Source organism: Mus pahari, chromosome 6 (assembly GCF_900095145.1).
Source record: "Mus pahari chromosome 6, PAHARI_EIJ_v1.1, whole genome shotgun sequence".
Classification (NCBI taxonomy): domain Eukaryota; kingdom Metazoa; phylum Chordata; class Mammalia; order Rodentia; family Muridae; genus Mus; species Mus pahari.
Window position 1 is genome coordinate 98,854,127 of NC_034595.1, and position 13,103 is coordinate 98,867,229.

The 13,103-nt window shown below is 48.4% G+C and overlaps 1 protein-coding gene and 1 pseudogene across 5 annotated transcripts in view; one reads left to right on the forward strand and one right to left on the reverse strand.

The window, feature by feature from the left end:
* The window catches only part of Mfn2 (mitofusin 2), a 30,427-nt gene that overhangs the window by 10,680 nt on the left and 6,644 nt on the right, over positions 1-13,103 (reverse strand). For all 5 annotated transcript variants that reach the window (XM_029539658.1, XM_029539657.1, XM_029539654.1 and 2 more), the window contains 8 exons: positions 9,296-9,431; positions 4,885-5,047; positions 3,787-3,911; positions 2,621-2,729; positions 2,412-2,519; positions 1,256-1,409; positions 691-758; positions 444-565 (listed from right to left, as the gene is read on the reverse strand). In XM_029539658.1, the coding sequence (XP_029395518.1) occupies positions 444-565; positions 691-758; positions 1,256-1,409; positions 2,412-2,519; positions 2,621-2,729; positions 3,787-3,911; positions 4,885-5,047; positions 9,296-9,431 (985 nt within the window). The remainder of the gene's footprint in view (positions 1-443; positions 566-690; positions 759-1,255; positions 1,410-2,411; positions 2,520-2,620; positions 2,730-3,786; positions 3,912-4,884; positions 5,048-9,295; positions 9,432-13,103) is intronic.
* On the forward strand, positions 6,911-8,662 carry LOC110323188 (annotated as a pseudogene).

The following is a 13,103-nucleotide window of genomic DNA, read 5'->3' on the forward strand; positions in this document are numbered from 1 at the left end:
AAAAAAAAAAACAAAAACAAAACAAAACAATACCATACATACAATAAAACAAAAAAATAGGTAAGTTCAAGTGGGATATGGTATGTTAGGGTGGGGTCCTGAGGCAATAAAATGTTAAGTTCAAGACTAACCTGGACTACATAGTAAGGATCTATTGGAAATAAAACCAAACCAAACCCTGGGCCAGGGCTGCACCTCGGTAGTAAAGTGCCTTTCTTGCTGATAAAAGGCTCAGATCTGAACCCCATACTACTAAAAATTCAAAACGAACACAAAGGCCAAGACCTCCTACAAGGAGCCTGCCTTACTGTACAGGCTGGGTGGGGTGATGAGACACTGGGTGGCCGTCCTGACCAGTGTGACTAGGTGTCTATCGTGGCCTGGGCGTGGGCCCATGGACTCAGCTCAGCATTAGGGGTCTGATCAGACATGCAGGCTCTCACCGCTGCTCCTGAGCTGCGATGTGCAGGGAATTCATGATGAGACGAACAGCCTCTGCAATCTGCTTGGCCCGGACTGTGTGCTGCTCAAATTTGGTCTTTACTGCAGACTGGGAAATGCACTCCTACAACAGAGAGAGGGGCTGAGGGAGGTGGGACTGTCACCTCCAGGGCCAGGCTGCCCTTTCACAGCCAGGCTAGAGAGAGCTGGGAAGGATAGGAGGACCACACACCAGAGTCCAAGACTTACCTCAAACCGCCTCTCAAAATTCTGAAACTCAAACATCCTCACTTGAAAACCTTCTGCAAGAGCGCCGCCTAGGAGAACGGCAGTGCTGATGAGGAAACTGCACAGAGAGTAAATTGGGGAGATCTCTCTCTGGGTTACTTTTCTAGCCCTGTGACCAAAGCCACCTGCAGAGAAGCCACTTCGGGGAGGAAGGCAGGCTTGCTCTGGCACTCAGTCTGAGGGGAGACAGTAGGTGATGGCAGGAAAGGAACAGCAGCAGGTGCCTTGCTTAGGAGCGCCCATACCTCACTGGGCACAGACATGGAAGGAAGGGGTGCTCGGCTGGCTTTCTCCTTTTTACTCAGCCCATGACAAGCTGCAGCTCACCCTTCTCAGGCAAGCCTCTCTGGTAATACCCTCAAAGCCATGCTCAGCGGGACATCTCCTAGGTGACTCTAAGGACAAGAACCTCCCTCCAGGCTCTGCTCTCCACCTACTGCCAGCAGTCTCCACCAACACACCCAGGAAGAGATGCAACACTGCAAGAGATGCAACACTGCAAAGGGAGTCAGCAGCTCACAGATACCTCCTTCTGGCATGCCCTGGGCTTTCTGGACCCTGGCGCTGAGCACCTCCTTGGCAGACACAAAGAAGATCCGGTCCCCAGCCTGAGCTCGATCCACCACGCCCAGCTCATCCACCAGAAAGCTGGTGCAGCGTTCCATGTGCTGCCGCCGCACCTGGGCCAGACAGATGGCTGTGCATGAGCAGGGCAGTGGTGGGGAAACCCGATCCACAAGGCTCAACAAGGGCTGAATGCTGAACAAGGGCAGGTCACCCAGCACCATCTCTGCTTGGGAGTCACCATCCTCCCCAGCTCCTCCCTGGGGGTTCCTGAGGCACTGAACAGGTCCCAGACTGCCTCAAGTTTTAAAAGTTGGTCTAGTATTGTTCTTTGACATGCCAGAAGAAAGAGAACCTAAATGTCCCTACACTGACAAGCCATGTCTCCCAGAACCTTGATTTATAAAACAAGTCATCACAGTGGGCAGTCCCAGCTCCATGTACTAGGCTGAACTGATAGAACTGAAAAGGGTTAAGAGACTCCATAGACATGGTGGTGCGGGGCTTTAATCCCAGCACTCAGGAGGCAGGGACAAGCAGATCTCTGTAAATTCAGGGCCAGCCTAGTCTGCAGGTCTACAGAGTAAGTTCTAGTAGAGCCAGGACTATACAGAAAAACCTTGTCTTGAAAAAACAAGAACAACAAAAAGCCTCCACAAACACCCACCAAAGGGGAGGCATTATGAGCGAATCCCATCCTCCTCAGATGTGGAGATGGGTTTATAACCAAAGCTCTACTGCTGAGCCACATTTGGACCCACAAATCCCTTCTTTTAGTTCACACAAAACTAGAGCTGGGAGTAGTACTAAGAATCTCCTGCCCATCATTCTCTTAAGCTTCTTCCCCAGTGTCCTTCTAAAGCCTGTTTCTGTATATCTTGAGCTTCTGTAAACCAATTACTGGTCCAAGCATGGTAGGGATGCTCTTAGGAAAAATCAAGGGGAGGAAAGGAAAGGAAAGTGAATGGGAGGGGAACGGAAAGATTAAAGCCACCAGGGAGTACATGGACAATCTGACACTGACTTTAACTGAGGCTGCCTGGGACACACAGCAGATCTGAGTGGTCAGTACTCATGGCTCCTGGCAGTTCCCAAACTGCTGCCGGTGAGACACCCACCTCCTCCATGTACTCAGGCTCTGAGGCAGATGCATCCCAGCGGTTGTTCAGAATGAAGATGTTGGGCCGGGAGAGACGCTCACTCACTTTGTGGAAGAACTGCTTCTCCTAGACAAGGGCAGGACCTTGATGGAGGAGGGGGCCTGCCAGCCCAGGCCCCACTAGCCACCTGTCCAGCAGGCCCAGGGACAAAGTGAAGCAAGAGTTACCGTCTGCATCAGCGTGGACTCTGAGTTGGCCACCAGCACAAACACATCAGCATCCAGGCAGAACTTATCAATCCAGCTGTCCAGCTCCGTGGTAACATCGATCCCAGGGCTTGTGGTGACAGGTGTAAATCAGTGTGGTCAGGCACGGGCGTGGGCCCCAGTGTGAACTGCCTTGGGACTTGCAAAGTGGCAGGCGTGGGAGGGGAGGAGGTCTCCGCCTCCCATCCCCATCCTTCCAGACCACTGAGGGATGCCCAGTTTGTTTTTAGCACCTATCACTTTTTTCCCTTGGTATTTCTACACAGCCCTGGCTGTAGACCAGTGTGACCTTGAACTCAGACATCCTCCTGCCTCTGCCTTCCAAATGCTAGGATTAAAGGTGTAGACTACCACCCAGCAGCACCCATCACTTTTATTAAAAACAAACTGACTTCTAGTCATTCACCTCTCTAGAGATGTAACTACAGGCACCTGCTGCCATGCTCAACTCTCAAGTTTGTATCTGAGTCCAGGTACTGTACAGGGCCACAGCACTGTATATATATTGGTGTAGGTGTAACATTTCCAAAGAGCAGGGACAAAGCATTCCTTCAAGAGGAACAAAATGTTCACAAATGCTACCTAACACACACACAAAAAAAAAAAAAATTCTGGAGCCATCAGCCTTCCCAGAGCCAATGTCCCAAGGACTGCTAAGGCCCAGTCTGCCAAAGACATTTCAGGCAAAGGCAAGCAGAATGATTAAACAGGTCCTAAACGGTCTCAAAGAGCACCAAAATATAACACTGTAAAGACTGTACTTATACAGAAGGAAAGGAAGTAAGGGAGCAAGGAGCCTAGATCTGCTTACACAAGTCGTTCAAGGCCTTGTTTAATAAAACAAGTGGGTGTCTGGGCCAGCAGAACCCAGACATACTGGCTGGCATGTAAGGCACCCCCACCCCCACTTCTCAGTGCCCCCCTATCTCTCAAACAGCCCACTCCTGGGACATCTGCAAGGCACTGATGCCAATGGGCACGATAACCAACCAGCCCCTGGAAGAAATCCAAGAGGCACAAGGATTTGGTTGAGCTATCTTAAACAAAGCAGATAGAACACGAGAACTCTGGACCTGAATCACCCAGAAATGGAGACTTGGTACCCTTTGCCTAGGCTTCCCTCTCACCTGTCCATCAGCACGAGGTCATCCTTCAGGAGCGGACACTTGGAGTTGGGCCACATCACACTCACCATGCTGCCTGCATGCAGCTGCTCGTCCTGATGGAGGGCATGGGCCAGCTGGTTCACAGTCTGATGGTGGAGGAAGGAAATAACTATCAGGCTAAGGAAGAAGTGCTGTCAGCCTGGGATGGCTGACCAACAAACATGCTACCCTTTTCCTTAAAAAAAAAAAAAAAAGTCAAGGGCTGGAGAAATGGTTCAGAAGTTAAGAGCACTGACTGTTCTTCCAGAGAACCTGGGTTAATTTCCCAGCACCTAATGTCAGCTCACAACTTTAACTCCAGTTCCAGGGGATCTAATGCTGTCCTGGATGGACTCTATGTACACCAGGCATCTATGTAGTACACAAACATACAAATAGGCAGACACTTATACGGATAAAATAGTATTTTTTTTCTAAACATTCATAAATTTCTTTTCTATGTGCATGTGTGTGTATGGGCGTCCACAGAGGCCAGAAAAGGGTGTTGAGTCTCCTGGAGCTGGAGTTACGGGAGGCTGTGAGACACCTGACAGTGCTGGAGACGGAACTGAGAACAAAGAGGAGCCATCTCTCCAGCGCCCTTTCTCTTACTGCATGTGTCAGTAAAAACCAGCTTTCTGCACTCCCCCTTTAAGCCTATTTCTCAAACATCATCCTGAAGCTTGGTTTATTCTGCAATGATTAATTTCCTATGAATCAAAATGCATCCCTGGCTCCAAGCAGAGCACAGCTGCCTCTCAGGAAATGAGAGTGCACCAGTCGCTGGCTGCTGCATGAGACTCCCAGAGCACTTGGGAACCCTCAGGCAAGCCCCAAAAGAGCATGTGTTCTCCCCTCCCTGCTCAGTGCACAAGTCAGCCAGTTTGCTCTGCCTCTCACCCTCAAGCTAGGCCCTTGTTTTTGGTGTCCCACTCTGACCCTCCCAGACATCCTCAGAATCCCCCACAAAGTGCCTAAGCATGGAACTTGGGTGAGCTTGTGACACTGATGTGCTAGCTCTTTCCAGTCACAACTGCACTCACTGCCGCCCAAGGTACAGAGTGACCGGCCAGCACCCACCTTGACACTCTTCTTCTCTTCTGAGCCCTCTGTGAGGAGGAAGGCCTCGTGGCCATCTGTGCCCCCAACCCGCAGGAAGCAATTGGTGGTATGACCAATCCCAGATGGCAGAACTTTGTCCCAGAGCATGGCATTGATCACGGTGCTCTTCCCATTGCTCGTCCTAGGGTGAAACAACAGAAGCCATAGCGACAACATCTGGGCTGTCACACTCTAGTGCCCAGCCTAGGGCTCCAGAGTCTCTTCTCTGCCATGTCAATGGTGCCCAGGCAGCACTGAAAAGAGAGCTGTGTGCTTATTAAAATCATGAAACATCCCTCAGCCTGAACCTGCTATGTTCTCATCACTTCAGACCAGCTTGCAGGAAGCTGGTGCAGCAGGCGGCTGTTATGAGCATGTGACCTGTCTCACAGGCCAACAGCACTCATTAAGCATGGATGGAGACTGCCTACTTCTAAAGTAAATACCTAAACCATGGTCCCTGCCCCAGGGCCATCTTTCTGTCCAAATGATCCCATGTCCTTGTTTCCCCACACTGAGCCTGCTTTGTGACTCATTTTCTATTATGCCCCTCCTCATACATGAAGCCCCACTTCTCAGACCCACCAATGCCAGGCAAAGGGAAAGTTTCCTTTAGTGTTCTATCTAGCACAGCCCCTGTCTATGTCCTGCTTCTTGCCAACAGCTCTACTTGCAGCCTTGTCTACTCCAAGCTTTAGTGCTAAACACTCAGTCTCACTCTGCATGGCAATACTCAGCAGCACACAGCTTCAGAGCCACTGGCTTCCATGTGCCCAGAGACACGGGCAGGCACTAGCACCCAGGTGAGGGCCAGGCCATACCTTCCAGGGGAGGATGAAGAAACAACAGGCCAGAGAAGCCGAAGACATGCTTGAGATCACGAGTCATCAGGAATAGGACTTGAGACACAGTGCCCACTCTACAGTACCACTGTGTGCCAAGCATCTGCCTTATCTAGAGACCTTCAGCCCGTGAGAATTTAATTTGTTTTTGACACAGGCTTGCTTCAAACTCCACATGGAGGATGACCTTAAGCTCCTAACCACTCTGCTGCCACCTCCAGAGCACTGGGATTGTAGGTGTGAATGCTATCATGCTGGGCCCCGGGACTTCATGCATACCAGGCAAGAGCTTAGCAAACTGAAACATACCTCAGTCTTGGGTGCTGTTTTTAGTGCCTGATTCTCCTTATTACATTTAAAATCTTAAAACAAAGGGGAAGCTTCAGTAATTAAAGAGTCCAAGACTACATCAAATAAAGGATTGTAACTGACAGAGTGAAAATGTATTTAAAGGGCTGGAGAGATAGATGGCTCAGTGCAGTGTTCTCAACCTTTCAACTGCTGCAGTTCAATACAGTTCCTTATGTTGTGGTGACCCCCAACCATAAAATTATTTTTGTTGCTACTTCATAACTGTAATTTTGCTACTGTTATGAATCACAACGTAAATCTCTGTGTTTTCTGATGGTCTTAGGTGACCCCTGTGAAAGGGTCATTCAACCTCTAAAGGGGTCACCATCCACTGTTTCAGTAGTTAGAGCCCACACTGCTTTTGCAGAGAACCCAGGGTCAGCTGGGTTGGACAGCTCACAGTTGTCTGTAACTCCAGCTTCAGTGGGATAAATGCCACCGGCCTGAACTGCGACCCATACTTCTTTCTGTGTGTACTCATAAACACAGTAAAAAATAAATAACCCTCTAAAGAAAACCCACTAGTATATTTAAAAGCTCCTACAATGCAACAATAGCCAAAAGAACAACCTAATTAAGGACTAGACATTTCTCTTAGATGTGTAAATGGCCAATCAACACACGGAAAGCAGCTCAACCTCATTAACCAATGGAGGTCCCAGTGCGGAGGCAGTGGCAGGACCACCTGAGCCCAGGAGCTGAAGACCTGTATGGGCAGCAGAGTAAGGCCCTCATCTCCAACATCGAAAACAAAATAAATGAAAAGCAAGAACCCCACATTAGGCTGTGACTCCCCACAAGGCATGGCCACTATGACAACAGAGAACCGTGTTGCCAAGGATGTGCAGAAATGTACCCAGGTGCATGCTGAGGTGCTGTACAACAGTGCAGCTCCTGAAGAAAACAGTAGTGGAACCCAGGAAGCTTCAGAGCAGAATGACAGTAGTCTCCACCAACCCCACTTCCAAGTGCACATCCAAAAGAACCAGAATCAGGAACCAGAAAGGACATCTACACACTACACAGAGTGACATTACCAACCCATGTTCATGGAGAGGAACAAATAAAATGTCAAATGCACATGCAATGAAACAGTCAGCCTTACAAAGGAAGGAGCTGGGCTGGGAGATCCCCAGAGCCCATGTAGGAGCCAGTGAGGTGTGGCGGTCACTTGCCATCCCAGCTCTCCAATCCCTGCACCTGCAGCAACCTGGCTACCTAGACAAGCCAGAACTAGCCAGCTCCAGTTTCAGGGAGAACCTGCCTCAATAAAGTAGAGAGCGACTGAGGACGATACACAACATCAACAATCACCAACCATACATACACACACACACACACACACACACACACACACACACACATATACAGAGCAAGTTCTAACACATGCTACACCGTGGACCACCAGCTGTGAGGGCTCTATGCTGAGGCATGTCCATAACAGAATGAGAAATACTGCTGGGTCCAGTAACAAATGCCTTTAATCCCAGCTCTCAGGAGAGAGGTAGGAGGGTCTCTGCGCATTAGCGACCAACCTAGCTTACATAGCTGGGCTACATAGACAGTCAATCAATCAACCTCCAGAAAACACTACATGATTCCATGTATGTGGTGTCTAGAACAGTAAATTCTTCACCAATTTTAGGCATCCTGGTGAGGATTAAGTATAATCAAATCCCAACACTCAGGAGGCTGAGGCGAGATGTCTACAGCAGCTGATCTGAGGCCAGAATAAAGAAAGGCTGCCAAGGGCTGAGGTGACTGGGTATCAGAAAGTTACTCTTTACTAGGAACCATTTCTGTTCCACAAGATGAAAGGCTCTGGGACTAGCACAGCAGGCAGCATCAACATCTCACCAGGGACACACAGCTTCTAATGGCTCAGCCGGGAGCTGGGCACAGCCCAGTGACAGACACAGAGGTGAGAGGTCATGCTCGAGCAACTTCCATGAAGATTTTTATGTTAAGAATCACAATTAAAAGCCTGGCGGTGATGGCGCACGCCTTTAATCCCAGCACTTGGGAGGCAGAGGCAGGTGGATTTCTGAGTTCGAGGCCAGTCTGGTCTACAATGTGAGTTCCAGGACAGCCAGGACTACAGAGAAACCCTGTAGTTTTTTTACAGAGAAACCCTGTCTTGGAAAAAAAAAAAAAAAAAAAGAATCACAATTAAAAATAAAAGAGCTTCTTTCCACCATCTTGGCACCTGTGGAGGCCTGCTGAGAAGAGGACTTCTAAAAGCAAGTCTGTCTGGAAGGCTATGGTGCAAAGCCATCTTTGCTGGCTACAAGTGAGGTCTCCAGAACCAAAGAGAGCACACGGCTCTTCTTAAAATTGAAGGCGATTATGCCCGAGATGAAACAGAGTTCTTCTTAGTCAAAAGATGTGCTTATGTGTATAAAGCAAAAAACAAAACAGTGACTTCTGGAGGCAAACCAAACAAGACCAGAGTGATCTGGGCCCATGGAAACAGTGGTGTGGTTCACGCCAAATTCCCAAGCAACCTTCCTGCAAAGGCCATTGGACATAGAATCTGTGTGATGCTGTACCCATCCCAGATTTAAACTAATGGAGAGTAAATAAATAAAAGTAGATTTGTGCTCTTGAATGAATGAATGAATGAATAAATAAATAAATAAATAAATACGCTGGTGAGATGATGGTTCAGTGGATAAAAAAAGTTGCTGCTAATCCAGACAGCTAGAGTTTGATCCTCAGACATAAGACAGGAGAGAACTGACTCTCATAAGCTGTCTTGACCTTCATATATCTCCAACAAATAAATTAAAATGTAATTTAAAAAGGAAGAAAGAAAGAAAGAAAGAAAAAGAAAAAAGAAAAAAAAAAGCTCTAGCTGGGTGGTAGTGGCACATACCTTTGATCCCAGCATTCTGGAAAGAAAGACAGGCAGCTCTCTATGAGTTCAAGGCCAGCCTGGTCTACAAGGTGAGTTCCAGGACAGCCAGGGTTACAGAGAAACCATGTTTCCAAAACAAAAAACAAAAATAAATAAATAAATAAAATAAAATCAATCAAAAATAAATCCCTTAAAAAAAAAAAAATCAATCAAAAGAAGCACATGAACTCAGGTATGCCACTGCTCCCAGCAGAAAGGGCCGCCTGCCTCACCCGTGTCTCTCCCCACCCCAACCCCCATGCCAGGAAAAGGAAAGCAGAGAGGGTTTCAAAGTACTCACCGGCCAAAAAAAGCCACCTTCATGTGCCGCCTGGCCAGCACCTCGCTGATACCCCTGACCTTAGACAGGTACCCTTTGACATCCAGGACCTGCTCTTCCGTGGTAACTGGGTCCAGTTCTGTATTCCTGTGGGTGTCTACACACACAGAGGGGATGACAGTGGGTTAGCGTGTGGCCAGCGCTTCAGACTGACAGTCTCCCTTCATCTCCAACAAAGGACCATCTCTGTTGACTCCCTGCTCTGACATAAGGTGGAACACCCACCCAGACTCCATACAGTGGTCCTACTGTGTGGTGGCTGTGAATAGACTAAAAAGCAAGACTGACAGGGTTCCCCCACGCTGCATCTTCTCTCATAAGAACTGCAACTTCCAAAGGCCTTAATAAAAAACGTTTAAATGCAAAGTGCTAGGTGAGTACCTGAACACTGACTTTTCGGTGCTTTTTCTTTTAAAAAAGATTTCTGACACACTAGAAGAGAGCATCAGATCCAACTACAGATGATTATGAGCTGGGAACTGAACTTATGGACTTTGGGAGAGCAGCCAGCACTCTTAACCACTCACTGAGCCGTCTCTCCAGCCCCCAATACTTTTTCTTAAAAAGAAAAACAAAACAAAACAAAATTCTGTGTGTGTGTGTGTGTGTGTGTGTGTGTGTGTGTGTGTGTGTACAAGACAGAGGAGTTTTGTGTGCCACGGTACGTGTGAGGTCATTCAGAGGATGACTTCTGGAGTCGAGTCAGCTGCCCTCTCCTCCTGCCTTCCCCTGAGTCCCAGGAATCTCTCAGGTCTGGAGGTTTGGTCAGTGAGCATTTCCCTGCCAAGCCACCTCGACAGCCTCATTCTGTCTCCTTTTAGATTCTATGTATTTATTTTTATGTTTATCAGTTTTATCTTCATGTATATATGTGTACCACATCTGTACCTGGTGCCTTTCAAGGTTAGGCAAAGGCATCAGATTCCCTGGATCCAGAGTTACCATAGTTGTGAACCACTGTCTGGGTGCTGGGAACCAAACCAGAATACAAAGCAGCCAGCGATCCTAACCCCTGAGACATCTCTCCTACCCCATCAGTCACAATATTTTTTGGTAAATGTTTACAAAGCGCTCACATGCCAGGCACTGTTATGGTCAGTTTTGGTTTGTTTATTTATTTATTTAGCGCGTGGCATGCATGTGTCACAATGTGCATGTGGAGCTCAGAAGACAACTTAAGGAATCAGTTCTCTTCTTCTACCATGTAGGTCCCGGGGACTGATTCTGGGTTGTCTACCATGGAGGAAACAAGTGTCTTTACCAAGCCATCTTGCCAGCCCTCTAGTCAGTTTTCAAACATGGTCTCATTTGAGCTTTCTTATGTACACGATACACAATCTGAATCATGCAGCTTGGCTCTGGAGTATAGGCCTTCCCCACTCCGTGTCACACTGAGAGGTCCTTCCTGACCTGGCCCAGACCCAGCTAGCCCTCTCTGACATGACTCCTGTCAGCCCCCACACCTTTCCCCAAACTTACAAGCATCCTGCCCTCTGGGCTCTACTTGCTGCTGCCCTCCCCAATTCACCTTTCTTCTGAGGAGATGACACACCACTGTGGAGTAGTGTGGTCTCAGGTCTAGCTCACATAGCACAGGCCCAGGAAGCCTTGCCTGGATACACTGCGACCTGAGCAGGTCCCTGTCTGTGCACTCACAGCAAGCTGTACTTCTCTCTGACGTACCCAGCCAGTTCACCTTTATCCACTGTGTGATTGCTAGACCAGCAGGTGCAGCATCACTGGCTGAGTGAATGGATGCTTAGACGACCCTGTTGCCTTTCTCCAGTGCCCTTGACAGGCAGATAGGTTAAAAACAAATCACTATACAAGATGGGACTAAGCAAGATCTGCCTCACCCTTCCACCAGCAAAGTGCTTCAGTTATCTGGCATGCAGGTCCCAGTCCCGAGAACACCCCCCCCCCCCAAAGCGTCTGGAGTATGACAAGTGGCATGTCATAGACTACCTAGTGAGTTTTCACTCTAGTTAGTACCATGAAAGGAAGTGACCCAGCTAACATGCACCCCCCACCCCACCCCATCACTGTAGCCCAGATGCATCAACATTCCTCCCTTATATGGACACATGGGCATGACCTTTGCAATGCCCCATAGAAGGAGGCTGGCTCTCAGGCACATGGCTCCACTGAACAAGTGCCTACAGGCTGAGCAGCTCTCATTATTAGCCTGGGTGGGAAGGAAACACCCTTCCCAGGACCAGAACGATCCCCAACAGCTCAAAACACTCAGCTTCTTTCCTTCCATGTGGTCAATAAACAGGGCCTCATATTTTCACAAAGAGACACATCAAAGAACCATGACAGGACACCTTCCTGAAACACCTGCTTGTCCACAACGTCATGTGAGTGAATGGCTCAGGACAGAGGAAGGTCAGTCTGTGCTTCCCTAGCCCTGGCTCAGGGAAGGCACAGCAGAACTACTGTTCAATAAACAGGCTGTGATCTACAATCAGTTCAACCTCAATGGGACTGTAAGATTCAGGTTCAAACCTATCTACCGAGGAGACATTATTTTCTCCTTAACTCCCATGCACAGGGCAGGGCACAGGTAGGTTAACAAAACCAGACACTGTCCTTTTCTTTAACAGGGCCGGCCTCACGTCCTGGCTTGCCCATGTGAGACAATGAGCAGGCTGGAGAGATGGTCAACCCCTGCGGCACCACCACTGGTTCTGTCAAAGTCTGCAGAAAAGCCTGAAAAGTCTTAGTCTCATATGAACCCCTCTTTCCAAGAAAACCACAGACAGAGAAGACAAAGCGCATGGGTCTCCACAGACAAGCTCCAGATCTATTTGTCGCCAGGGCACTCTTCTAGAGGGAGCCGGAGACAGCTAGTCACTGGAGCTGCTCTCAGACAGAAAGGGGCTCTAGGAAGCAGTCCTCGCTGACAGAGGCTGTGCTCAAAATTAGTAACTGGAGAAAAGGCAGTGCCATGAGTTTGCTACTGGCATTTCTATTGCCAATCTAAAAATACCATCCAGGGCACCCTGTCCAGAATAATCAACATCCAACAGTGCCTGATGCTATGGCAGCCAGAACTGGGCCAAATATAACTCAGGGGTTGTGGCATTAGAGCGAAACACCAGGGCAAAGTTAGTTCAGTCACTCTGACACTCAGGTGTCAGGTAAGTCTCAAACAGTCTACCTGCCTTTAGGATTCTGTTTTTGATTGAATTTTGGAGACAAGGTTTCACAAAGCCCAAGCTGGCCTCAAACTCACTAGCAGCAAAGACCTCCAACTCTTGCTCCCCTCTCTACACTCTCCCAAATGTTGGGGATATAGGCATCCACCACCACACCTATGCTTGTTCTGGAGATGGAGCACAGACTTTGTGTCAGCCAGGTTTCACCCACTGAGACAACCACCACACCACACATCCCTGCCTGCTTGCCTAAAATTCTGACAGGGATAAGAGTCACATACCTTTGTTGGCACATACCTTTAGTTCCAGCACTTGGGAGGCGGGCAGATTTCTGAGACCAGCCTTGTCTACAGAGTGAGTTCTAGTTCAGCCAGGGTTACACAGAAACCTGTCTCAGACTAAGTGTGGTGGTGCATGCCAAGGCCCAGCGCTTGGGAGGCAGAGATAGGTAGATCTCTTCTGAGTTCAAGGCCAGCCTGGTCTACAAGTTCCAGAACAGCCAAAGCTACACAGAGAAAACCCTGTCTCAAAAAAACAAAAAACAAGCAAAAACCAAAAATCTTCAAATAAAACATAGGAATTCCTTCCTTATTTTTTTTTTTTTTTTT